This window comes from Gadus macrocephalus, chromosome 21 (assembly GCF_031168955.1).
Source record: "Gadus macrocephalus chromosome 21, ASM3116895v1".
NCBI classification, from domain to species: domain Eukaryota; kingdom Metazoa; phylum Chordata; class Actinopteri; order Gadiformes; family Gadidae; genus Gadus; species Gadus macrocephalus.
The window spans coordinates 690,819-718,314 of NC_082402.1; the positions used below are offsets into that span (position 1 = coordinate 690,819).

Sequence of the window (27,496 nt, forward strand, 5' to 3'; positions counted from 1 at the left end):
CAGTATGCTTACCAGTATGGTGTGGTTAATAAATACATATGTATCACCCTTCATTCACTGTAGTTGATAAAGAGTTTATTGACACGGTTTAATGACATGAGTACAACCAGCGCCCTGCTCAGGTCAGAGAAAGAAATGCATTTTCACGTTGAAACCATGTAGCCTAAAGTCTATGGTTCGTTGTTTATTTTATATATTGAGTTGATTATCAGGTAGTGTTTCACTTCTCCTGAAACGTTCTTGGATGCCAGGGTTGAAACTGGATGACTATATCTATGCATGATTATGTATGCCTACAAGGCAACCAGTTATTTAGAATTTAGTTTCCAAATTTCCAATGACGTTGTACAAAAAAGCATTATATAGTGTCTCCCTGCCACATAGTATTACAAACATATTGACCTTTTGTCTGTCTCTGCTTCTGTATTACAGCTATGCATCCTAATTCGTACTTACTGAAGTCACATATTTTCTTCAATAATTTAAATTGTAAAAGACAATGAAAAAACGTACTATAAAATCCATTCATTGTAAAACATAAAATGTACAACTTTTATTGAGATTTCAAATAAACACAAAACCAATAAAAGTAAAACAGAATCTCGGTGAAAGCAACAATCCCCATATTTAATATTCCCTGCAAGACATGAAAAGTGCTCTGTGTTACGTCACAGCGTTAAGATTGAATAACAAACGTTCAAAATCAATCGTTGAGGTAGGATTCTGATGCGGTGTTGGAGCTGCTGTTGCTACCCGTGCTCGTCACGTGGTACACATCTGGGAGTGGAGAGAAAAACATGCTGCGTGTCAAGGTGAGAGGTGATATCATCTGTCTGTCTTATCTGTTCCTCTGTCTGTCTCTGTCTGTCCCTCTGTCTGTCTATCCATCCCTCTGTCGGTCGGTCCCTTTGTCTATCTGTACCTTCGTCTGTCTGTCTTTCTGTCCCTCTGGGGTCCCTCCTTCCCTCCACCTGTCTGTCTGTCTGTCTGTCTGTCTGTCTGTCTGTCTGTCTGTCTGTCTGTCTGTCCCTCTGTCTGTCTGTCCGTCCCTCTGTCTGTCTGTCTGTCCGTCTGTCTGTCTGTCTGTCCCTCTGTCTGTCCGTCCGTCTGTCCCTCTGTCTGTCCGTCCGTCTGTCCCTCTGTCTGTCCGTCCGTCTGTCCCTCCGTCTGTCCGTCTGTCCGTCTGTCTGTCTGTCTGTCTGTCTGTCTGTCTGTCTGTCTGCCTGTCTGTCTGTCTGTCTGTCTGCCTCACCGCGTCGTCCTCGTATCCTGTTGAGGAGCGCGAATATGCCAGTCGACGATCCTCCTCCACTGGTAGTCTGGAGAACACATGGTTAAATTAAGGGCCTGGTGTGGTTAAGGTAAGGGTTTGGTTAAGGTAAGGGTCTGGTGCGGTTAAGGTTTGGTGTGGTTAAGGTAAGGGTCTAGTGTGGTTAAGGTAAGGGTTTGGGGTGGTTAAGGTAGGGTTTGGGGTGGGTGAGTGCAACATATGCTTAATAATATAAGCTCAAATTAAACCGAGAACAGGTGGAGGTAGATGGAGGTAGATGGAGGTAGATGGAGAACAGGTGGAGAACAGGTGGAGGTAGATGGAGGTAGATGGAGAACAGGTGGAGAACAGGTGGAGGTAGATGGAGGTGATTACGAACCCGGGTCTGGTTGGAGGAGGAGTTGAGGGCTGGGACGGTTCTGGACAGAACAGCTCGGATCTGAAGGAGCAACAAGCAGGTCACAAATCCTTATTTTGTATTTTAAAGTTAAAACCACGACTGTATACAGTCCATTCTGTAAGGAAATACTTGATTTATTACAGGGGTCATCAATACATAGTAGTCTTTCAGATATTCAGAAATGTGAAAGTAAACCATTTGTTCCATTTTGCCCAAAGATAGCATACCTTTGGGTCCATGAGGGTCCCGAACACAAGAATGAAGAACCCCTGAAAAACAAATCATAGATGAGAAGAACTCTTTATCCTCGCATATCACCATTTAATAAAAGAAAATATTTCAACTCTTGAGATTTCAAATCTAGCCTGGGGCCCAGCGCCCCCCTGTGGTTCAGCGCTGCTAGTGGACCTAACGCTTTCTGAACCTTCGAGCCCGAGCTGGAGCGCGTGACGTCATCACGCTCTAGCGTCAACGGAAAACCAACTGAAAATATACAAAGCGGGTAAGAAATTAAACTGTTTCGATTAAAGTTTGATGGATTGTAAAATGTTTGAAAGAAGGTTAACGTTGGACTTCCCTTCTAAAAAATTATATTCTAAAAGTAGAATATCTTAAAATATTTCAAACATTTGAATAGTAGCGTGCGATTATTCCGAGGCCCAGTCAACACATATGTTCTGAAAGACAAGATGAGAGAGGCTCTAAAAAAAACTGGTGAAACTGTCCATTCCAACGGTGACGGAGTATGAAACACATTTGTACGATTGTGTAGCATTGTGTAGCTTCTTATCCCAGCTATTTTTGGTGTACACAGGGGGGAATGGGTTAACCTAGTGATTGTTAGTGCTTGCCTGCTTGGCACTTGGTTCCAGACACGGGGGACTCCGAGTCACATGACTTGCAAGTCAGACTCGAGTCGCAAATTTGAGGACTTGAGAATTGCTTGATTAACACTGATAAAAGACTCGACTTGACTTTGACTTGGTCTTCATGACTTGAGACTTGACTTAGACTTGGGACAGATGACTCTAAATGACTTTTTTAAAGTTAGATTAAAGGTTGGATATGGGATTTGCGATACGCCAGCAGATTTTGAAAATACACAACTCAAATGGTTCTACCCCTTCGAGTTGTGACTTGAAGGTTGTAATGGTGTCTGACTGTTTTATGTGTGGGGGGAGGGAGTTCCAGAGCCTGGGTGCTGAACAGCTGAACAGTTGAGCTGCCTTCAGTTTTGGGCCTATTCACATAATGGTTTTGGAATGTTTTGAATAGTTTGAGTTATTGTTAATGTTAAGACATCTCATCTCATCTTCGTCCGCTTATCCGGGGTCGGGTCGCAGGGGGAGCAGCTCAAGCAGGGGGCCCAGACTTCCCTTTCCCGGGCCACATTGACCAGCTCTGACGGGGGGATCCCGAGGCGTTCCCAGGCCAGTGTTGAGATATAATCTCTCCACCTAGTCCTGGGTCTTCCCCGAGGTCTCCTCCCCACTGGACGTGCCTGAAACACCTCCCAAGGGAGGCGCCCAGTGGGCATCCTTACCAGATGCCCGAACCACCTCAGCTGACTCCTTTCTAAGTAAAGGAGCAGCGGCTCTAATCCGAGTTCCTCACGGATGGCTGAGCTTCTCACCCTATCCCTAAGGGAGACGCCAGCCACCCTTCTGAGAAAACTCATCTCGGCCGCTTGTACCCGCGATCTCGTCCTTTCGGTTATCACCCAGCCCTCATGACCATAGGTGAGGATAAGAACGAAGATCGACCGGTAGATCGAGAGCTTTGCCTTGCGGCTCAGCTCTCTTTTCGTTACAACGGTGCGGTAAAGCGAACGCAATACCGCCCCCGCTGCTCCGATTCTCTGGCCAATCTTACGCTCCATAGTACCCTCACTCGCGAACAAGACCCCGAGGTACTTGAACTCCTTCACTTGGGCTAAGGACTCATTTCCCACCCGGAGTAAGCAATCCACCGGAGTCATGGCCTCAGATTTAGCGGTGCTGATGTTAAGACATTGTTATTGTTAATGTTGAAATAAAACTCAACTTATGAACCACTCTCTTTACCGATTTTTAAATGTGGAAACTGGGTTAGATCATCAGATTTTTGTATGACTTGACTTGTGACTTGCTTGATTCTCACCACAGTGACTTGGGACTTGCTTGAGACTTGAAGGTTATGACTTGAGACTTGCTTGTGACTTGCACATGAGTGACTTACCCCCACCTCTGTTCTATGAACATCATTACTGTACCAACAGCGATAAATTGTTTCTCTTTCTTCTGACAAATTTACTTACTGTGAGTCGCTTTGGATAAAAGCATCAGCCCTAAATGTAAATGTACGATATGACGTCCACATACCTGTAAGGAGTTGAATAGCGCAAAGGTGACATGAAGCCCCAAATTCCTCGGAGCCACCATCACCCCAACACCGAGAGCCCAGGTGAGCCCGAAGGTGGGGAACAAGATGGCCACGCTTCTTAAGATGACCAGCAGAGTGTTCTTCTCCTCGGCGTGGCTGCTCTCAACGCCGCGGCGCAGCATCTTCGTCAGCACCACGATCAGGATGACAAAGTTGATGAAGACGATGACCCCGGCGGGGATGATGAAGGCCAGCAGGGCGAAGGTGTCCTCCCACCTCAGCCAGCAGCCGTTGTTGTCCCGGATGTACCCCTGGGGAACCTGCGGCGCCGTGGCCGCCACCGTCACCACGGCGATGACCAGGGGCGCGCCGTAGCCCAGCGAGAAGCCGATGGCCAGCATGGTGGCCTTGGACATGTGGGAGAAGACCATGACCGTCCGGTAGAAGAGCAGCAGCGCCGACACCAGCATCCAGAAGAAGAGCGCCAGGTAGAAGAGGTGGATGAAGAAGGTGGCCGCGCTGCAGGCCGCCAGGGGCACGATCTCCGTCGGGTCCGTCTCCGAGGTGATGGCGGCGCCGATGATGAACCAGATGTCGGCGATGAGCAGGGACACGGCGATGTTGACCAGCGACACGTGGCGCAGGTAGGAGGTGGGGTTCCCGGTCATGGCCTTCCAGGTGAGCGCCTCGATGATCAGACAGATGACCAGGCTCACGATGGAGATGGCCACGCCGATGTAGGTGATGATGTCCAGGGCCTCCGCGGCTCCCGGCGGGAGGCCCGTGGACATGAGCATGGAGAAGGAGGTCAGGTGGTCGCAGTTGCATTCCACCACGTCGTCCACGTCCGAGACGAAGGTGCAACCCTCTTCGTCCCAGCCGCCCTGAAAGTCGAGCAGCTGGAAGTTCCAGAAGACGCACTGCGGGTCCTCGGTGAGCGAGGTGTTCCGCTTGCGGTAGGACAGCGTCAGGTTGGGCCGCAGCGCCCTGGACCCGTTCAGCTGGATCAGCACCACCGCCGCGTTGATCCGGATCTCCGGCCCGGTGGCGTTGGCGTCCTGGCTGGCGTTGAAGCTGGTGTTGGTGCGGGGGGGCAGGACGTTGCTCAGGGTGGAGAAGGTGATGGTAGTGATGAAGGTGTTGGTGAGGTTGGTGTTCTGGAGATTGATGACCAGGCTGGAGTTGATGTCGGCCATGAAGGAGTCGCTTAACTGGGTTCTGTTCAGCAGGATGCTGGACGTGGTGACGGAGAAGTCGTCCCCGCTCAGGAACTGGGTGATGGTCTCCATGGAGCCCAGGAACAAGGAGCTGGTGTTGAGGGATCGGTTGGCGTTCAGATCAGCCCACGATCCGATGGTGTCGTTGCCAACGATCACATCCACCGTGTTCAGGATGCTCTGCAGAGAGAGGACGTGGGTTGAGCACATGGTTCCTCCTGTGTGCACCCGGAGGGCGTGTCAGTGTGTCAGTGTGTCAGTGTGTCACTGTGTCAGTGTGTCAGTGTCTCACTGTGTCAGTGTGTCACTGTCAGTGTGTCAGTGTGTCACTGTCAGTGTGTCAGTGTGTCAGTGTGTCAGTGTGTCAGTGTGTCAGTGTGTCAGTGTGTCACTGTGGGGGGGGGGGACCCCACTCACCTGCATGGTGCCCTCCTCGATTTCCGTGCTCACGTTGCCCACGTTGATCAGGATGTCAACGATGGCTGAAATGGTGACCGGGGAATCCGTTATTTGGGTTTGATTGTCGCTGACCACGCCGCTGAGGTCTGCCACGAACGTTGGAACACTATTCTGATTCAAACTCTGAAAAGAAGAAAAAAGGAAATATCTATAACTTATTAACATGAAGCATATTGTGTTATATATATTGTACACTGGATAATCTTACCCCCCTACCCCTCTCTTGCACACTTATTATATGGTGTACATCCTGGCACTTAATGTACACAATTAATGTATGTTGTACATCCTTGAACTTAAAAATAGTATTTAATTTTACTAATAGTAAATTGTATAATAAATTGTGTAGCATCTTATCCTAGCTATCTCTGTTGTATACGGGGAATGGGTTAACCTAACGATTGTTAGTGCTTGGTTTCTATTAACTTCCTTACTGTACCGAGTCCTACAGCAATATAATGTTTGTCTTTCTTCTGACAAATGTACGGTACTTATTGTAAGTTGTTTTGGATAAAAGCGTCTGCTAAAGGCCCTGAATGAAACCTCGGGCCGACGCCAGCCAGCTTGTATATGATCCATCCATTGTGTGTACCTCGGACTGGGTCAGGAGGTCGTTGATCCTGGTGAGGATGCAGGTGTTGATCCGGGTCAGCCACACCCCGCTGGCCTGGCACTCAGCGAGGCGCTCCCCCTCCAAACCGATATCACACCCGGGACGGGACTCGTCCCCCACCCTGCCCTCGCCGTACAGCGTGTTGTTGCAGATGACTGCTACACACGACAAACAAACACAAGGAGAGTGGACGGCATTTTTTAGGCTGCATTTATACAGCGCCTTCCTAGTGGCCACTCAAAACTAGTGGCCACTCAAAGCGCTTTACAATTATGCCTAACCTTCACCCATTCAATCACACTCAACAGCCAGCTCATCAGGAGCAGTTAGGGTGAGGCGTCTTGCTCAGGGACACCTCGACACTCGGCTAGGAGGAGCCGGGGATCGAACTAGCAACCTTCAGGTTACCAGCCGACTCGCTCTACCTTCTGAGTTTCATGCCGCCCAAGAAGCATCCCTCGACTGGTTGTAGAGCTATAACTATAGAACTATACATGTGGCGATAGTAACACTAGTGTGACTTTGAGACCTGCTGCAGGCAGGATACTTACTATTATGATATCTATAATACTTAGAGCTATAACTTGAAGAGCTATGATTTATTCATTTCTGTCAAATGAAATGCGCTCATTTCGTGCGATTGAGGGCATCCCTGATGAGTTTGGGCTCCACCACATCGGTGCCCACAACGTCATCATGGCTCCCCCACCACCGGTGAGGGAATGCAATCACTTCCCTCTTTACAAATGTAACCTGCAGCGGCTTTCAACACGAGTGTTACTATTCTAGACTTAGTCTCTCTAGGCCTCTCGACCCCTCTGACCTGCTGCTGTGATGATGTTGAGCCGGCTGCGGGCCTCGAAGGAGGGGTGGTCTATGACGCGGCAGATGGTGGTATTCGTGGTGGCCGTGCAGTCGAACCTGTAGTTATATTGCACACAGTTGTTTCCCTGCTCCACGCTCTCCTGCACTGTTCCAGGTGGACAAAGGGCGGGAACATTTACATCCTGTGTATTCCTATATTTTTTCTTTTTATGATACAAAACTTCATGTACATAAAAGCTTTTTCTGAAGCTAGGACGTTACCTGATGGTAAATGGTTTCCCACAGAGAATGTATTGTTAATGCTGTAGTGCAAATAAGTGAGCATGAAAATATGTTTTTGTAAAGCCATATAGTTTCAAAGACGTAAAGAAATGTTGGATCGCTAAAATCAAGTGAAAATTCAGAAGTCAAGTAAAGAAGTCAAGTAAACAATGTAAACAAGCCAACCATTTCTTTTTTTACGTAAAATGCTTAAACAAGTTAAGCAAATTGCTAAAGTGATGAAGTTTGAAAACATTTGTTTAAAAAAAAGTATGCATTTTATCCTAAATCTGTTTATATATATTTGAATATCAAAGTGTGTTGATTTGTTAAATGTTTGAATGAATGTTAAAGGCTGAATTCCATTATAAAAAATTATATTTCAAAAGTAGAATATCTTAGAGTTAAAAATATTTAAAAACATTTTAATAGTAGTGCGCGATTCCAAGCTAATATGAACATTTTAAAAGTGGAATGGTAGTCTCTAGGGGGAAATTTGTGGAAGGAGTAGGGCCCCAAATTTTGTAGAGAATAGGAAAGAAAGAAAGAAGAAAGCCTTAAGCTAGGGCCACATTGAACGTGTCACGCGTGTCAGTCGTAGAAAATCGGCATTTTTGCATAGGGAACCATTGGTTTAGGCATGTAGATGCGTTACACGCGCCAAAGCATTACACGCGTTACGTGTGTAAGACGCGTTTTACGCACCTAAATAACGCGCCCAACGCACCTATGCGCCCAACGCTCCTACGTGCAGAGTTAAAAATATTTAACTTTTTACACTACTACGCGTGACGCTTGGCCGCGATAGCCAATCAGCGTTGAGCTTGACCCGACGTCACTGGCAGAGAGACGGAGGACAGGCGCTCCGCAGCTCATATGGAGCGCCTGTAGTTGGTGTCCTGACGGGAGATCCTGGCACCAACCCGGGCTAGCAGGTCATCGAACATGGCCCCAGTCAACCGAAAATACCGCTTGAACCGGCCGTCATCCAGGCGGAGCTCCTGGAGGAGGTGGGTTTCCTACTCTCCTGGAACTCCCACAACAAATACAGTGCAGCGATGGTGGTGATCTCAGCCATGTTTGTGGAGCAAACGAAAAGTAGCGGGGGAAAATAAGTTTTGGGCGGGCTTATCTAGCTGCGTAGGCGCATAAGGCGCGTTGAACCATTTTTGTAACACACAATGATCAAGCTGCAGGTAAGGCGCATTACGCGCGTAATCCTACTCCCGTAACAGTGTGGCAGTACCCTAAGAACAACAATAGTTGAGCGCTGCTTGCAGCACTCACCACATTAACTGGGATGTCCTTGGAGCTGTGACTGTAGGGTGGTGCTTACCTGGTGTCACACCGACCCACTGAGGCCTGTAGGGCGGCTGGACACAGCATCTCCGCGTCTCTGTATTGAAGCCGCCACTACAGACGGCGTTGCTCTCTCTCTTGACCAGGAGGACGGGAGCTGCCAGGAGGGTTGCCGTGGTGAAGCGTCCACACTGGATGAACCCCAGAGCTCCGCTCACCAGCGTGCAGGTGAATGCACCTGAGACCAACCAATGACAAGAGGCACAGAGGCGGACGTGACCACTCAACACATGGGCGATGCTGACGGCGTGGAGGTGAGTGCTGGGGGCCCGGGGACTCACCCCTGTCCGAGGGGATCAGGTTGCTGATGGTCAGCCTGGAGCCTGTGGCGCTACTGGTTATCTGGAAGCGGCCTCGGTTCTGGACGGGATTGGTGCCCAAAGTCCAGGAGACGCCGGTCACCCCCCCGATGCCCGCCTGGGGAGGCGGGGGTCCACAGGTCAGTGTCCGGGCCTGGCCCGTGTACACCGGGCTGGGGAAGGTGATGGGGTCAGGGCCTGTCAGGGGAGGGCAGAGTGGGGACGTTCACAAACATGAATATCACAGGATTATGTGCAGGGGCATCTATCATACGAGTATAAGTATCTATCGAACGAGTACAAGTATCTATCATAAGAGTATAAGTATCTATCATACGAGTATAAGTATCTATCATACGAGTACAAGTATCTATCATACGAGTACAAGTATCTATCATACGAGTACAAGTATCTATCATACGAGTACAAGTATCTATCATACGAGTACAAGTATCTATCATACGAGTACAAGTATCTATCATACGAGTACAAGTATATCATACGAGTACAAGTATCTATCATACGAGTACAAGTATCTATCATACGAGTACAAGTATATCATACGAGTACAAGTATCTATCATACGAGTACAAGTATCTATCATACGAGTACAAGTATCTATCATATGACTATAAATATCTATCATATGAGTATAAGTATCTATCATACGAGTATAAGTATCTATCATATGAGTATAAGTATCTATCATACGAGTATAAGTATCTATCATATGACAATAAATATCTATCATATGAGTATAAGTATCTATCATATGAGTATAAGTATCTATCATATGAGTATAAGTATCTATCAAATGAGTTTAAGTATCTCATATGAGTATAAGTATCTCTCATATGAGTATAAATATCTATCATATGAGTATAAGTATCTATCATATGAGTATAAGTATCTATCAAATGAGTTTAAGTATCTCATATGAGTATAAGTATCTATCATATGAGTATAAATATCTATCATATGAGTATAAGTATCTATCATATGAGTATAAGTATCTATCATATGAGTATAAGTATCTATCAAATGAGTTTAAGTATCTCATATGAGTATAAGTATCTATCATATGAGTATAAATATCTATCATATGAGTTTAAGTATCAGTATCATATGAGTTTAAGTTTCTATCATATGAGTATAAGTATGTATCATAGGATAATAAATATCATAGGAGTATAAGTATTTATCATAGGAGTATAAGTATCTATCATAGGAGTATAAGTATCTATCATATGAGTATAAGTATATCATAGGAGTATAAGTATCATATGATTATAAATATAGGAGTATAAATATAGCAGTATAAGGATCATATGAGTATAAGTATCATATGAGTATGGGTACAAGTATCATATGAGTATAAGTATCATATGAGTATAAGTATATAATATGAGTATCAGTATCATATGAGTATCAGTATCTATAATCAGAGTATCAGTATCATATGAGTATCAGTATCTATAATATGAGTATCAGTATCATATGAGTATGAGTCTCCATTATATCTTTGACTGACTGGTGAAGAGTCTGAAGAAGCCCAGCACCGCGGCGATGGGCTCAAAGCTCTGCTCCAGGTTGTCGTTGGCGGCCGTCAACTCTTCATCAACCACCGTGGTCGTCCCGATGGTGAAGTCGACGACGACACTTCCCGCGCTGGCAAACAGAACAGTCCGTTAGCATCCAGCTCCATCATGTAGGATGTAATCTACGATCTGAATTTATATATATGTATATATAATAGTTTAATATGATATAACACACATGAAAATGGTATTGATATGGTTATGCATCATATAATAACATGGTACCTGAATCCTCGCACATTAATCGACCTGAATCCTGTGAGCGATCGATAGTTTGCCTCCAGCTGTGAGAGAAGCAGACTGTGAGTTCAGGTCTGTCACGTCTACAGAACAGAATGTGGCCGAACATAGACCCACCACTGGCTGTACTCTTCCTCTCAGGGCTATGAACTGGCTGCTCGTTGGAATACTCAGTTCTGGAGTGAAGGTCAGGTCTAGGGTCAATAACATGACCACCTCGATCTCATCTGAAAGGCACAAGAGAACACGCGTTATATCCTTCACATGATTGCAGTGATCGTCATCTATCACATCCTCCGTCCTCCATCATCATCTTTGACCTACTTTGGCTCATCGACAACATCTTTCTGTTGCTACGACAACCGTTTAACCAATGCCTCGTGTGTGAATCTGAGCTTGTGATACTTTAGTAATTAATAATGAAATGTTTCCTCCAGATTGTCACACTACAAAGGTAGTCGTGCATCCGGTTTGGGTTTGAGTTAACCACCTTCTCAGTCTTACCTGGTGGAGGAGAGGTGGTGGAGGAGGGTGGAGGAGAGGGGGTGGAGGTGGGTGGAGGAGAGGTGGTGGTGGTGGGTGGAGGAGAGGGGGTGGAGGAGGGTGGAGGAGAGGTGGTGGAGGAGGGTGGAGGAGAGGGGGTGGAGGAGGGTGGAGGAGAGGGGGTGGAGGTGGGTGGAGGAGAGGGGGTGGAGGAGGGTGGAGGAGAGGGGGTGGAGGAGGGTGGAGGAGAGGGGGTGGAGGTGGGTGGAGGAGAGGGGGTGGAGGTGGGTGGAGGAGAGGGGGTGGAGGTGGGTGGAGGAGAGGGGGTGGAGGAGGGTGGAGGAGAGGGGGTGGAGGAGGGTGGAGGAGAGGGGGTGGAGGAGGGTGGAGGAGAGGGGGTGGAGGTGGGTGGAGGAGAGGGGGTGGAGGAGGGTGGAGGAGAGGGGGGTAAAGGACAAAAAGTGGAATCTGTTTTGGAAAAAAGTGAAAATAATAAGTAATTGTTTTTAGTAAAGAATGCAGTTTGAATTGTTGGGAGGGGAATTGTTGAGCTATTAGAACGTACTGAGTGGGATTTGTTGGGAGAGCTGGCAGTATTCTTCATCAGGAGGAAGGGCATTGATGCATCCACACGTCTCATCAGTGATGTTGTCACATGACCCATGCAGAAGACACTTGTCACATGGCCAGCGATACGGATCCTCACATGTGCATTGGAACCCAGCCCCGAATGGAGAGCAAACTGAGGACAGAAAAACACAAACAATGTTACGGAAAACTTGCTCCAAATGATACACTTTTGTGGATGAAGGTTAAGATTTGTGATGGAAAGGCGGGATCAGTCTTTCCAAGAATTTGTCATTTCAAATTCTTACAATTCAGAGAGAATTTACCAGTCTATGTTGATCAGTGGGAGCTTCTCATAATGCCCATTCGATGCAACATTTGAGCAAATTTTACCAATTGTTGAACTTTCCCGCCAGTTTGACCAATCATCGCACTTTTACATATTTAAGGTGATGTATATTTACATTCTCCCTTGCTTGTTTATGGAGTTTATGAATATGGCACTTATATATCAAGAGATACACTTTATAAATGTTGTTTCATTCTTACTGGAAAACTTGTCTATAGCTTGAATGAAATTGTATCCATTGTTCAATCTCAAATGTTTATGCATATGTTCCTGATTCCCACAACTTTAGGGCTAAAAACATACAAAAAATATCCAAAAATTGCGCAACATATTCTTCAGTAGAGCTGCCTTAAAATCGTACATTTTTGGTCACAACAGTCACAAAAGATCTCAGCAAAATCCAGCAGAAACTGTTCAATACAGTCATAACACATCGTCAAACATGATAGACAAGCAAATACAGGATACTTCAAACCTGTGACCCAGTCAACTGCATAGAGCGATAACACAACATTGGCAGAACTTTGTGTTCACCTGTGGTGATGTTGACCTCAGAGATCAGTATGTTGCTGTCGATGGGGAAGGGGTAGCTGATGTTATCCAGGATGCTCCTCAGTTCCTCAATCACTGTAACATTTGTGGTTTGCATCTCGATAGTAGTCAGGTACTCATAGACCACTGGAGGACCTGCAGTGAGAACAGGTGCATCATGGGAAAGTATCCATTTCAAATACATTAGGTTAGAACAGGTGTACTTGATGTTTGCCAGGAAGCCAACTCTTTTCAAAGCCCTACTTGTTGATGGAGGTTGAGAAGTGGTGGATGGATTTGGAGAAGTGGTTGATGGAGGTGGAGAAGTGGTTGATGGAGGTGGAGAAGTGGTTGATGGAGGTGGAGAAGTGGTTGATGGAGGTGGAGAAGTGGTAGATGGAGCTGGAGAAGTGGTTGATGGAGGTGGAGAAGTGGTAGATGGAGGTGGAGAAGTGGTTGATGGAGGTTGAGAAGTGGTTGATGGAGGTGGAGAAGTGGTAGATGGAGGTGGAGAAGTGGTTGATGGAGGTGGAGAAGTGGTTGATGGAGGTGGAGAAGTGGTTGATGGAGGTGGAGAAGTGGTGAACGGAGGTGCAGAAGTCGTGATAGGACAAGTTGTATTGACTGTTTGGAGACAAAAGTCAAGTTCATAGTTTGAATAAACATTTAACACAAAGCTATTCACCTCATAACTTGCTGACATTAAGAAGCAAATCATAAAAAAAAAAAAAAATGACTTCCATAAATGGGAGGGAGTCTTTAAAGTTAGTGATTTAACCATGTCTATTGTTTGATCAATCCCAGTATGGGTCAATACTCTTACATTAAGGACTCAGGAGAATTGAGGCCTTGTACAGTGTCACAGCTTCAGATTCTTGTGTCTATAGCTTTATATCAACTGTGACCAGACATGAGAACGTACTGAGTTGGGAGAGCTGGCAGTATTCTTCATCAGGGGGAAGGGCATTGATGCATCCACACGTCTCATCAGTGATGTTGTCACATGACCCATGCAGAAGACACTTGTCACATGGCCAGCGATACGGATCCTCACATGTGCATTGGAACCCAGCCCCGAATGGAGAGCAAACTGAGGACAGATAAACACAAACAATGTTCTGGAAAACTTGCTCCAAATGATACACTTTTGTGGATGAAGGTTAAGATTTGTGATGGAAAGGCGGGATCAGTCTTTCCAAGAATTTGTCATTTCGAATTCTTACAATTCAGAGAGAATTTACCAGTCTATGTTGATCAGTGGTAGCTTCTCATAATGCCCATTCGATGCAACATTTGAGCAAATTTGACCAATTGTTGAACTTTCCCGCCAGTTTGACCAATCATCGCACTTTTACATATTTAAGGTGATGTATATTTACATTCTCCCTTGCTTGTTTATGGAGTTTATGAATATGGCACTTATATATCAAGAGATACACTTTCATTCTTACTGGAAAACTTGTCTATAGCTTGAATGAAATTGTATCCATTGTTCAATCTCAAATGTTTATGCATATGTTCCTGATTCCCACAACTTTAGGGCTAAAAACATACAAAAAATATCCAAAAATTGCACAACATTTTCTTCAGTAGAGCTGCCTTAAAATCGTCCATTTTTGGTCACAACAGTCACATAAGATCTCAGCAAAATCCAGCAGAGACTGTTCAATACAGTCATAACACATCGTCAAACATGATAGACAAGCAAATACAGGATACTTCAAACCTGTGACCCAGTCATCTGCAAAGAGCGATAACACAACATTGGCAGAACTTTGTGTTCACCTGTGGTGATGTTGACCTCAGAGATCAGTATGTTGCTGTCGATGGGGAAGGGGTAGCTGATGTTATCCAGGATAATCCTCAGTTCCTCTATCACTGTAACATTTGTGGTTTGCATCTCAATAGTAGTCAGGTACTCATAGACCAGTGGAGGACCTGCAGTGAGAACAGGTGCATCATGGGAAAGTATCCATTTCAAATACATTAGGTTAGAACGGGTGTACTTGATGTTTGCCAGGAAGCCAACTCTTTTCAAAGCCCTACTTGTTGATGGAGGTGGAGAAGTGGTGGATGGATTTGGAGTAGTGGTTGATGGAGGTGGAGAAGTGGTTGATGGAGGTGGAGAAGTTGTGGATGGAGGTGGAGAAGTGGTGGACGGAGGTGGAGAAGTGGTGGACGGAGGTGCAGAAGTTGTGGACGGAGGTGCAGAAGTTGTGATAGGACAAGTTGTATTGACTGTTTGGAGACAAAAGTCAAGTTCATAGTTTGAATAAACATTTAACACAAAGCTATTCACCTCATAACTTGCTGACATTAAGAAGCAAATCATAAAAAAATTAAATAATGACCTCTATAAATGGGAGGGAGTCTTTAAAGTTAGTGATTTAACCATGTCTATTGTTTGATCAATCCCAGTATGGGTCAATACTCTTACATTAAGGACTCAGGAGAATTGAGGCCTTGTACAGTGTCACAGCTTCAGATTCTTGGCTGTATCCACAGTTTTATGTCAACTGTGACCAGATATGAGGACGTACTGAGTTGGGAGAGCTGGCAGTATTCTTCATCAGGGGGAAGGGCATTGATGCATCCACACGTCTCATCAGTGATGTTGTCACATGACCCATGCAGAAGACACTTGTCACATGGCCAGCGATACGGATCCTCACATGTGCATTGGAACCCAGCCCCGAATGGAGAGCAAACTGAGGACAGAAAAACACAATATCTCCATTTATGTTGGGAAGCCGTTATGTAATTGTAACATCTGGCAATCAAGTGAAAACATTTTGCTTAAAATATTAACAGTTCCCTCTTAACTCAGTCACAAGACACAGAGTCAGCAACTCAACCACTCAGTCTCAGTAACTCAACCGCTCAGTCTCAGTAACTCAACCGCTCAGTCTCAGTAACTCAACCGCTCAGTCTCAGTAACTCAACCACTCAGTCTCAGTAACTCAACCACTCAGTCTCAGTAACTCAACCGCTCAGTCTCAGTAACTCAACCGCTCAGTCTCAGTAACTCAACCGCTCAGTCTCAGTAACTCAACCACTCAGTCTCAGTAACTCAACCACTCAGTCTCAGTAACTCAACCACTCAGTCTCAGTAACTCAACCACTCAGTCTCAGTAACTCAACCGCTCAGTCTCAGTAACTCAACCGCTCAGTCTCAGTAACTCAACCGCTCAGTCTCAGTAGCTCAACCGCTCAGTCTCAGTAACTCAACCGCTCAGTCTCAGTAACTCAACCACTCAGTCTCAGTAACTCAACCGCTCAGTCTCAGTAACTCAACCGCTCAGTCTCAGTAACTCAACCGCTCAGTCTCAGTAACTCAACCGCTCAGTCTCAGTAACTCAACCACTCAGTCTCAGTAACTCAACCACTCAGTCTCAGTAACTCAACCACTCAGTCTCAGTAACTCAACCGCTCAGTCTCAGTAACTCAACCACTCAGTCTCAGTAACTCAACCACTCAGTCTCAGTAACTCAACCACTCAGTCTCAGTAACTCAACCTAGGGGACCGGGTCACAGGGGAGAGGGTGGAGGCCTGGGGGGAGGGTGGAGGCCTGGCCCCTGGGGGGAGGGTGGAGGCCTGGCCCCTGGGGGAGGGTGGAGGCCTGGCCCCTGGGGGGAGGGTGGAGGCCTGGCCCCTGGGGGGATGGTGGAGGCCTGGCCCCTGGGGGGAGGGTGGAGGCCTGGCCCCTGGGGGGAGGGTGGAGGCCTGGGGGGAGGGTGGAGGCCTGGGCCCTGGGGGAGGGGGGAGGGTGGAGGCCTGGCCCCTGGGGGGAGGGTGGAGGCCTGGCCCCTGGGGGAGGGTGGAGGCCTGGCCCCTGGGGGGAGGGTGGAGGCCTGGCCCCTAGGGGGAGGGTGGAGGCCTGGCCCCTGGGGGGAGGGTGGAGGCCTGGCCCCTCGGGGGAGGGTGGAGGCCTGGCCCCTGGGGGAGGGTGGAGGCCTGGCCCCTGGGGGGAGGGTGGAGGCCTGGCCCCTGGGGGAGGGTGGAGGCCTGGCCCCTGGGGGGAGGGTGGAGGCCTGGCCCCTAGGGGGAGGGTGGAGGCCTGGCCCCTGGGGGGAGGGTGGAGGCCTGGCCCCTGGGGGAGGGTGGAGGTACCTGTGGTGATGTTGATGTCCGTGATCTCGACAGCAGGACTGAGGGCCAGCGGGAAGCTGCTGTTCTCCAGCCGGGCGCGGAGAGTCTCCAGGGTGGCCAGGTCTATGAGGTGGAGCTCCACCACCACCTCCAGCACCACCTCCGCCTGCAGTGCTGCAGCCACAACACACACTTAGAACGGGTTCTGTGTCCTCGGCCACACCCTCCTACGCCCCGTACGATGGACCATCACCCTCAGCGTACGGAACCAGGGGGAAGGAGACAGGAACCAGGAGGAAGGAGACAGGAACCAGGGGACAGGAACCAGGAGGAAGGAGACAGGAACCAGGAGGAAGGAGACAGGAACCAGGGGACAGGAACCAGGAGGAAGGAGACAGGAACCAGGGGGAAGGAGACAAGAACCAGGGGGGAGGAGACAGGAACCAGGAGGAAGGAGACAGGAACCAGGGGGAAGGAGACAGGAACCAGGGGGAAGGAGACAGGAACCAGGAGGAAGGAGACAGGAACCAGGAGGAAGGAGACAGGAACCAGGAGGAAGGAGACAGGAACCAGGGGGAAGGAGACAGGAACCAGGGGGACAGGAACCAGGAGGAAGGAGACAGGAACCAGGGGGAAGGAGACAGGAACCAGGGGACAGGAACCAGGAGGAAGGAGACAGGAACCAGGGGGGAGGAGACAGGAACCAGGAGGAAGGAGACAGGAACCAGGAGGAAGGAGAGAGGAGGAAGGAGACAGGAACCAGGGGACAGGAACCAGGAGGAAGGAGACAGGAACCAGGGGGAAGGAGACAGGAACCAGGAGGAAGGAGACAGGAACCAGGAGGAAGGAGACAGGAACCAGGGGACAGGAACCAGGAGGAAGGAGACAGGAACCAGGAGGACGGAGACAGGAACCAGGAGGAAGGAGACAGGAACCAGGAGGAAGGAGACAGGAACCAGTAGGGAGGAGACAGGAACCAGGAGGAAGGAGACAGGAACCAGGGGACAGGAACCAGGAGGAAGGAGACAGGAACCAGGAGGGAGGAGACAGGAACCAGGAGGAAGGAGACAGGAACCAGGGGACAGGAACCAGGAGGAAGGAGACAGGAACCAGGGGGAAGGAGACAGGAACCAGGAGGAAGGAGACAGGAACCAGGAGGAAGGAGACAGGAACCAGGGGACAGGAACCAGGAGGAAGGAGACAGGAACCAGGAGGACGGAGACAGGAACCAGGAGGAAGGAGACAGGAACCAGGAGGAAGGAGACAGGAACCAGTAGGGAGGAGACAGGAACCAGGGGACAGGAACCAGGAAGAAGGAGACAGGAACCAGGGGACAGGAGACAGGAACCAGGGAGAAGGAGACAGGAACCAGGAGGAAGGAGACAGGAACCAGGAGACAGGAACCAGGATGAAGGAGACAGGAACCAGGAGGAAGGAGACAGGAACCAGGGGACAGGAACCAGGAGGAAGGAGACAGGAACCAGTAGGGAGGAGACAGGAACAAGGAGACAGGTACCAGGAGGAAGGAGACAGGAACCAGGAGGAAGGAGACAGGAACCAGGGGACAGGAACCAGGAGGAAGGAGACAGGAACCAGGGGGGAGGAGACAGGAACCAGGAGGAAGGAGACAGGAACCAGAAGGAAGGAGACAGGAACCAGGAGGAAGGAGACAGGAACCAGTAGGAAGGGGAAAGGAACCAGGAGGGAGGAGACAGGAACCAGGAGGAAGGAGACAGGAACCAGGGGGAAGGACACAGGAACCAGGGGACAGGAACCAGGAGGAAGGAGACAGGAACCAGGAGGAAGGAGACAGGAACCAGGGGACAGGAACCAGGAGGGAGGGGACGGGAACCAGGAGGAAGGAGACAGGAACCAGTAGGAAGGGGAAAGGAACCAGGAGGGAGGGGACAGGAACCAGGAGGAAGGAGACAGGAACCAGGGGGAAGGAGACAGGAACCAGGGGACAGGAACCAGGAGGAAGGAGACAGGAACCAGAAGGAAGGAGATAAGAACCAGGGGCCTCATTACAGAAAAAATCCTAACTTCTCCTCCTAATTTCAATTAGGGACTCAAAGATAGGATAAATCCTAATTTCCTATCACAGAAGCAGTCCCTAACCTGTTGGCAGTTTCCTATCTTATTTTTGGCATCCTATCTTATCTTAATTTAGGTAATCCTAACTGTTCTTTCAATCAGATTTTTCGATCGGCAATCGTCAGGTTGCCGATCGATTCCTAATTTAGGATAGTTCTGTAATGGCTAAGTTAAATTAGGATACCTCCTTCTGTAATATCAAAACCCCTAAATGCCTTCCTATCTCAAGATAGGATAGGATTTCAGAGTTAGGACGTTTCTGTAATGAGGCCCCAGGAGCAGGGTGACAGGAACCAGGAGGAAGGAGACAGGAACCAGGAGGAAGGAGACAGGAAACAGGAGTGGAGGAAAATAGGAGGTAGGTGATCTGAACCGGATTAGATGAGGCAGTAAACGATCAGAACTCATTTTAGGGCGTAAGTGATTGTAAAAGGACAAGCACAATACATTGACTCCTCTGTTTACATTCCTAGAGGCCTTGGCTGAACGCGCCCTCTCTCTTACTGGAAGCCAATGATTAACCCCTGGCTCTTCCTCAAGACCTCAGCTCTTATTGTTAGAGACGCATGGGTTACATTCTCCTTATAAACTAGTTTCTGTCTCTAGGTTCACTATAGACGTGTTTCTGTCTCTAGGTTCACTATAGACGTGTTTCTGACTCTAGGTTCACTATAGACGTGTTTCTGTCTCTAGGTTCACTGTAGACGTGTTTCTGTCTCTAGGTTCACTATAGACGTGTTTCTGTCTCTAGGTTCACTATAGACTTGTTTCTGTCTCTAGGTTCACTATAGACGTGTTTCTGTCTCTAGGTTCACTATAGACGTGTTTCTGTCTCTAGGTTCACTATAGACGTGTTTCTGTCTCTAGGTTCACTATAGACTTGTTTCTGTCTCTAGGTTCACTATAGACGTGTTTCTGTCTCTAGGTTCACTAGAGACGTGTTTCTGTCTCTAGGTTCACTATAGACGTGTTTCTGTCTCTAGGTTCACTATAGACGTGTTTCTGACTCTAGGTTCACTATAGACGTGTTTCTGTCTCTAGGTTCACTATAGACGTGTTTCTGTCTCTAGGTTCACTATAGACGTGTTTCTGTCTCTAGGTTCACTATAGACTTGTTTCTGTCTCTAGGTTCACAATAGACGTGTTTCTGTCTCTAGGTTCACTATAGACGTGTTTCTGACTCTAGGTTCACTATAGACGTGTTTCTGTCTCTAGGTTCACTATAGACGTGTTTCTGTCTCTAGGTTCACTATAGACGTGTTTCTGTCTCTAGGTTCACTATAGACGTGTTTCTGTCTCTCGGTTCACTATAGACGTGTTTCTGTCTCTAGGTTCACTATAGACGTGTTTCTGTCTCTAGGTTCACTATAGACGTGTTTCTGTCTCTTGGTTCACTATAGACGTGTTTCTGTCTCTAGGTTCACTATAGACGTGTTTCTGTCTCTCGGTTCACTATAGACGTGTTTCTGTCTCTAGGTTCACTATAGACGTGTTTCTGTCTCTAGGTTCACTATAGACTTGTTTCTGTCTCTAGGTTCACTATAGACGTGTTTCTGTCTCTAGGTTCACTATAGACGTGTTTCTGTCTCTAGGTTCACTATAGACGTGTTTCTGACTCTAGGTTCACTATAGACGTGTTTCTGTCTCTAGGTTCACTATAGACGTGTTTCTGTCTCTAGGTTCACTATAGACGTGTTTCTGTCTCTAGGTTCACTATGGACGTGTTTCTGTCTCTAGGTTCACTATAGACGTGTTTCTGTCTCTAGGTTCACTTTAGACGTGTTTCTGTCTCTAGGTTCACTATAGACGTGTTTCTGTCTGTGCCTCTGTTTGGAGATGCTGTGTTCTGTGTGTGTGGAGGAGGGCTGGGTTGGGCAGCCTCTCCTGGCCTGAGGCAGACCGATCGGACTCTGGCGCTGGGTGAGGATGCACACCTGTTGTGCGTTGTGGATTAGCTCAGAAGATTGAGTATGTTGGCTGATAACCGGAAGGTTGGTAGTTCGATCCCCAGCTCCCGAGGAGCTGAGTGTCGCTTTGCATGGTTGACTCCGCCGTCGTAGTGTGAATGTGTGCATTAACCGTAAGTCGCTTTGGTTAAAAGCGTCTGTTAAATGACCTGAATGTAAAAGTCAAAGGAGCACCAGACCATGTGCCATTGTCTACAAACTTCTACAATAAACCGGTTCTGTCTGGAGGAGCCCAGGCAGGACCCACGGTTTGTTACACACGGGTAATGGGAGGGGGGGGTGCAGCTCACATTCGATTGGTTGACAGGACTGCCCGTCGGCGGGGCGGCCGTTGATGCAGGTGCAGACACCCTCGGCGATGACATCACAGGCGCCGTGGGCCAGGCAGCTCTCGATTGGCCAGGCGAACCCTTCCTGGCAGCGGCACTGCTCACCCGCGCCCACCGGCGTGCATGCTGCGGACAGTAAACAAACCGCGTTGTCATGGCAGCTGCCGGGTGAGGTAGGGGCTTTCAATAAGAGCGAGAACGACATGAAGAATGATGTCAATACTGGTGTACTGTTCTTGTGATCAGTGGTCTCACATGGGTCCTACCTGTGGTGACCTGAATCTGGCTGATCTGGGTAATGTTGTTGAGTTGGACCGGGAGGCTGATGTTGTTCAGTGCGGCTATGAGGCCGGAGGAACCGTTCACTTCGATGTCGATCACGTACGTCCAGTTAAACGTCGCCTCTGCAGGGGTTAGAGGTCAAGTAGGAGCCTCTCGTGATGCTGTTCTAGTTCAGTCTCTAATGAGGCTGTATTAGACCGCAGAACAGCATCGTTAGAGGCTGTAGTAGAACAGCCTCATTAGAGGCTGAACTAGAACAGCGTCATTAGAGGCTGAACTAGAACAGCGTCATGAGAGGCTGAACTAGAACAGCCTCATTAGAGGCTGAACTAGAACAGCCTCATTAGAGGCTGAACTAGAACAGCGTCATTAGAGGCTGAACTAGAACAGCATCATTAGAGGCTGTAGTAGAACAGCATCATTAGAGGCTGTAGTAGAACATATCAGCTAGGGTTTTACCAGTTTAATTGCTAACTTAATTTTTGTTATAATTTAGTTTGAAGACCAACCATCTGGTGTCGCTCTTTTCTGGCGTAACATCTGCGGAGGAATGTCCTGAGACACATAACACACAGACACAAAGAGGAGAGTCCAGTTTAATACCTGGCGAACAACATTCAACACAAACAATTGAAATGGGCGACAGTTGAATACTTTAATGATGATGAAGGAATTTGCATGGAGGTGCAGCATAGTGGACACTCTACCTCTGATTTCATGAACTCCTATTCAGATTTTTAAACACTGTATCTCTGATCTCATGAACACTGTACCTCTGATTTTACATTCACTACATCTTATTTTGCAAACACTACATCTGATTAAAAAGAATTACCTCTTATTTCATGAACACAACCTCTGATTTCATAAACACTTTACCTCTGATCTCATAATCACTTGTACCTCTGATCTCATAATCACTTGTACCTCTGATCTCATAATCACTTGTACCTCTGATCTCATAATCACTTGTACCTCTGATCTCATAATCACTTGTACCTCTGATCTCATAATCACTTGTACCTCTGATCTCATAATCACTTGTACTTCTGATCTCATAATCACTTGTACCTCTGATCTCATAATCACTTGTACCTCTGATGTCATAATCACTTGTACCTCTGATCTCATAATCACTTGTACCTCTGGTCTCATAGTCACTTGTACCTCTGATCTCATAATCACTTGTACCTCTGATCTCATAATCACTTGTACCTCTGATCTCATAATCACTTGTACCTCTGATCTCATAATCACTTGTACCTCTGATCTCATAATCCCTTGTACCTCTGATCTCATAATCACTTGTACCTCTGATCTCATAATCACTTGTACCTCTGATCTCATATTCACTTGTACCTCTGATCTCATAATCACTTGTATCTCTGGTCTCATAATCCCTTGTACCTCTGGTCTCATAATCCCTTGTACCTCTGGTCTCCAGCCAGCCAAAGCTGTAAAGGACTCCCTAGACTCCAGGATGAGGTAGAGCAGGAGGAGGCTGCATGCCAACAGCCCCAGGGTCAACGTCGCCATCTCTGTCAGAGGGGGGATGCAGGAAAAACATACCTTTGGTAGCATTTTGATTGTATATTTAACATATTGTAATATGATTCTATAAAACCATAAAACAATAGAATACACCTGTGGGAGTGTGTGTGGAGGATGGGTGGTTTAGACAGCCTCACCTGGCCGAGACTGATTGGGAATATATTTATATATTATTTTTGTATGTATAAGTATGAATATATAATATTATAAGATAATATTACGTTGTATATTATATTATTAGATTAATATGTCAGCACAACATTGGGATGAGGACATGAGGAGAGATGATGAGTGAAGATCACATGTTAATGAGGAAATGAGACGGAGGAGATCCATTGTTATGATGAGGACATGAGACATGAGATCCATTGTGTTATGATGAGGACATGAGACAGAGGAGATCCATTGTGTTATAATGAGGACATGAGACAGAGGAGATCCATTGTGTTATAATGAGGACATGAGACAGAGGAGATCCATTGTGTTATAATGAGGACATGAGACATGAGATCCATTGTGTTATAATGAGGACATGAGACATGAGATCCATTGTTATAATGAGGACATGAGACAGGAGATCCATTGTTATAATGAGGACATGAGATAGAGGAGATCCATTGTGTTATAATGAGGACATGAGACATGAGATCCATTGTTATAATGGATCTCCTCCGGGTTCATACCTGGAACCCGGTCCTTGGAGGGCCGGGTTCCATGTATGAATCACACGTGGGTCAGGGTTTAAAGCTGTTCGCAGCGTTTATTACTACAAACAGACACGGTTCCCATTGAACACAATCAGAAGTCTTTTAGGGTCTCTGTGAGCCTCTCTATCCGTGTCGCTGCCGTGCCTCCCTCTTCTCGGCCTTTGTCCTCCCTTTGTGATGGTTCAATGGGAGCCAGCTGTCCCTGATCCCGCTGATTGGGGAGGCGAAAGGGCTGCTCTCTGTCGCCGTCTGGTGGGTGACGGCGGTACACGCCGTCTACCACCGTACCTCGGCCCCGCCCGGGCCGAGGTTTAAGGGGCGGGATGCCACAACATGAGACGGAGGAGAGCCATTTTTATGATGATGACATGAGACAGGAGATCCATTGTGTTATCATGAGGACATGATACAGGAGATCCATTGTTATGATGAGGACATGAGACAGAGGAGATCCATTGTGTTATCATGAGGACATGATACAGGAGATCAATTGTTATGATGAGGACATGAGACAGAGGAGATCCATTGTTATGATGAGGACATGAGACAGAGGAGATCCATTGTTATGATGAGGACATGAGACAGAGGAGATCCATTGTTATGATGAGGACATGAGACAGAGGAGATCCATTGTTATGATGAGGACATGAGACAGAGGAGATCCATTGTTATGATGAGGACATGAGACAGAGGAGATCCATTGTTATGATGAGGACATGAGACAGAGGAGATCCATTGTTATGATGAGGACATGAGACAGAGGAGATCCATTGTTATGATGAGGACATGAGACAGAGGAGATCCATTGTTATGATGAGGACATGAGACAGAGGAGATCCATTGTGTTATCATGAGGACATGATACAGGAGATCAATTGTTATGATGAGGACATGAGACAGAGGAGATCCATTGTTATGATGAGGACATGAGACAGAGGAGATCCATTGTTATGATGAGGACATGAGACAGAGGAGATCCATTGTTATGATGAGGACATGAGACAGAGGAGATCCATTGTTATGATGAGGACATGAGACAGAGGAGATCCATTGTTATGATGAGGACATGAGACAGAGGAGATCCATTGTTATGATGAGGACATGAGACAGAGGAGATCCATTGTGTTATCATGAGGACATGATACAGGAGATCAATTGTTATGATGAGGACATGAGACAGAGGAGATCCATTGTTATGATGAGGACATGAGACAGAGGAGATCCATTGTTATGATGAGGACATGAGACAGAGGAGATCCATTGTTATGATGAGGACATGAGACAGAGGAGATCCATTGTTATGATGAGGACATGAGACAGAGGAGATCCATTGTTATGATGAGGACATGAGACGAGATCCATTGTTATGATGAGGACATGAGACGAGATCCATTGTTATGATGAGGACATGAGACAGGAGATCCATTGTTATAATGAGGACATGAGACAGAGGAGATCCATTGTTATGATTGGGACATGAGACAGGAGATCCATTGTTATGATGAGGACATGAGAAAGAGGAGATCCATTGTTATGATGAGGACATGAGACAGAAAAAAATTAATAATTGAAGACAACTTCTAATTGTATTAGTAATTATTACAACTCATTTACTGGCATATTATCTTAAGTGCAGGCATTTTACGATTTCCTTGACAAAAAAAACAATAGTAGGGGGGCTTTTTCCCTGTCTCTCTGTCTCCATGTCTCTCCGTCTCTCTTTTGCTCTTTCTCTATCTATCTCCCTGTCTCTCCCTCTCTCGGTCTCTCTGTCCCTCTTTGACAATGTGTCTCTCTGTCTCTACCTGATTCTCTCGCTCTCTCTGTCTCCATGTATCTCTCTCTCTCTCTCTCTCTCTCTCTCTCTCTCTCTCTCTCTCTCTCTCTCTCTCTCTCTCGCGCTCTCGCTCTCGCTCTCTCCTCGTATCTGTAAACATGTTCCTGACATTGAAATCTTCATCTAGCGGATCATTCCAGAATGTCCTCTCCACAGATTTAGTCCCATGCTCATAGAATAAATATGATTACATATCTTCCATTTGCTGAACACTTTCACTTTCAACTTCTAACCCTGGCAGAGTTGATGCCTTGCTGAACCAGTTAAGCTACGCAGGGATATGAACTCCTAATCTTGGTTCAAACAGATTTGATCTGTTTGAAGTACTTATATCAGACTGATGTCAGACCCTTTTATTATATCATGATAACAATCATATTATAATAATAATAATTAGTAACTGCTAATTACTGCTAAATTTATAATAGCAATAATCACAATTTCTCTCTCTCTCTCTTATACACACACACACACACACGCACACACACACACACACACACACACACACACACACACACACACACACACACACACACACACACACACACACACACACACACACTTGAATGGCGATAATCAGATAAGGACTATTAGTAGCTACTACGGGTTGAATCAATATTAAATACTTCACCATTACCAATCAATAAACAAATGGCTGTAGAATGCTCCCACACATGATTACCAAATGATTCCGTAAGGTTCAAAGTTATTTACTTAAACTAACTTAAATCAAAACTATAATAAGTCACATTGTCCTGAGATGACCACTACCACCGTCGTCATGACGATGTACACCTGGATGGGGGTCTCTCTGCGACCCCCACTGACCAGTGAACACACTGCACACTTTAAATCAGCGGAACACAGAACTAACAGTCCTGTGATCTCCCATCACAGGAGAGCGCCAGCGAGGAGAACAAAGCATAACTTACCGGCTCCTCGAAGCTGCACGGAGGACTGGATGGTGTGTGGCGGCACACTGTCCACTGAGAGAAACGCCTCCTGAGATACGCTATGCTACGGTTCACACCTGTCGGACTGGTTTAGCTGCTCCCCTGCGCTGGAACAGTCCTTCACCGGCTGGGACGGCAGTGTGTAGCAGAGATGCTAAGGAGCATGTAGCAGAGAGGCCAAAGAGCATGTAGCAGAGAGGCTAAAGAGCATGTAGCAGAGAGGCCAAAGAGCATGTAGCAGAGAGGCTAAAGAGCATGTAGCAGGGAGGCTAAAGAGCATGTAGCAGAGGGGCTAAAGAGCATGTAGCAGAGAGGCTAAAGAGCATGTAGCAGAGAGGCCAAAGAGCATGTAGCAGAGAGGCTAAAGAGCATGTAGCAGGGAGGCTAAAGAGCATGTAGCAGAGGGGCTAAAGAGCATGTAGCAGAGAGGCCAAAGAGCATGTAGCAGAGAGGCTAAAGAGCATGTAGCAGAGCGGCTAAAGAGCATGTAGCAGAGAGGCTAAAGAGCATGTAGCAGAGAGGCTAAAGAGCATGTAGCAGAGAGGCCAAAGAGCATGTAGCAGAGAGGCTAAAGAGCATGTAGCAGGGAGGCTAAAGAGCATGTAGCAGAGGGGCTAAAGAGCATGTAGCAGAGAGGCTAAAGAGCATGTAGCAGAGAGGCTAAAGAGCATGTAGCACAGAGGCTAAAGAGCATGTAGCAGAGAGTCCTCATTGGATCATCGGCCTGTGACCTTCAGCACTCACTGGATCGGCTGGCTGCCGAGTGTGAAGCGGCTTGGATGAGGATCAGCACCGCTAAATCTGAGACCATGACTCTTAGCAGGAATTGCTTAGCCCAAGTGAAGGAGTTTAAG

The 27,496-nt window shown here is 47.1% G+C and overlaps 1 protein-coding gene across 1 annotated transcript; it reads right to left on the reverse strand.

Moving 5' to 3' along the window:
- Positions 1–53: 53 nt before the first annotated feature.
- Positions 54–26,770, reverse strand: LOC132450267 (adhesion G protein-coupled receptor F5-like). The gene is made up of 27 exons (XM_060042343.1): positions 26,618–26,770; positions 23,026–23,132; positions 22,104–22,149; positions 21,579–21,716; positions 21,241–21,438; positions 16,944–17,096; positions 15,373–15,627; positions 14,879–15,070; positions 14,618–14,770; positions 13,755–13,922; positions 13,341–13,456; positions 13,097–13,217; positions 12,836–12,988; positions 11,951–12,127; positions 11,020–11,207; positions 10,888–10,946; positions 10,596–10,732; positions 9,047–9,262; positions 8,694–8,943; positions 7,144–7,394; positions 6,300–6,478; positions 5,666–5,830; positions 4,031–5,428; positions 1,898–1,939; positions 1,650–1,709; positions 1,253–1,319; positions 54–777 (listed from the first exon to the last, which is right to left on the reverse strand). Exons 2-27 carry the CDS (start codon positions 23,128–23,130, stop codon positions 704–706), a joined length of 5,061 nt encoding a protein of 1,686 aa, XP_059898326.1. The 5' UTR covers positions 23,131–23,132; positions 26,618–26,770; the 3' UTR covers positions 54–703.
- Positions 26,771–27,496: the final 726 nt, after the last annotated feature.

Excerpts from the sequence above, each read along its gene's own strand:
- LOC132450267 (XM_060042343.1), bottom strand. The coding sequence starts at position 23,130 with ATGGCGACGTTGACCCTGGGGCTGTTGGCATGCAGCCTCCTCCTGCTC. Across the intron at positions 11,208-11,950 it reads CTCCCAACAAATCCCACTCA|GGAGGACGGAGGATGTGATA; the intron begins GTACGTTCTAAT and ends AAAGATGATGAT. Across the intron at positions 7,395-8,693 it reads AGGACATCCCAGTTAATGTG|CTTCAGAAAAAGCTTTTATG; the intron begins GTGAGTGCTGCA and ends GTAACGTCCTAG.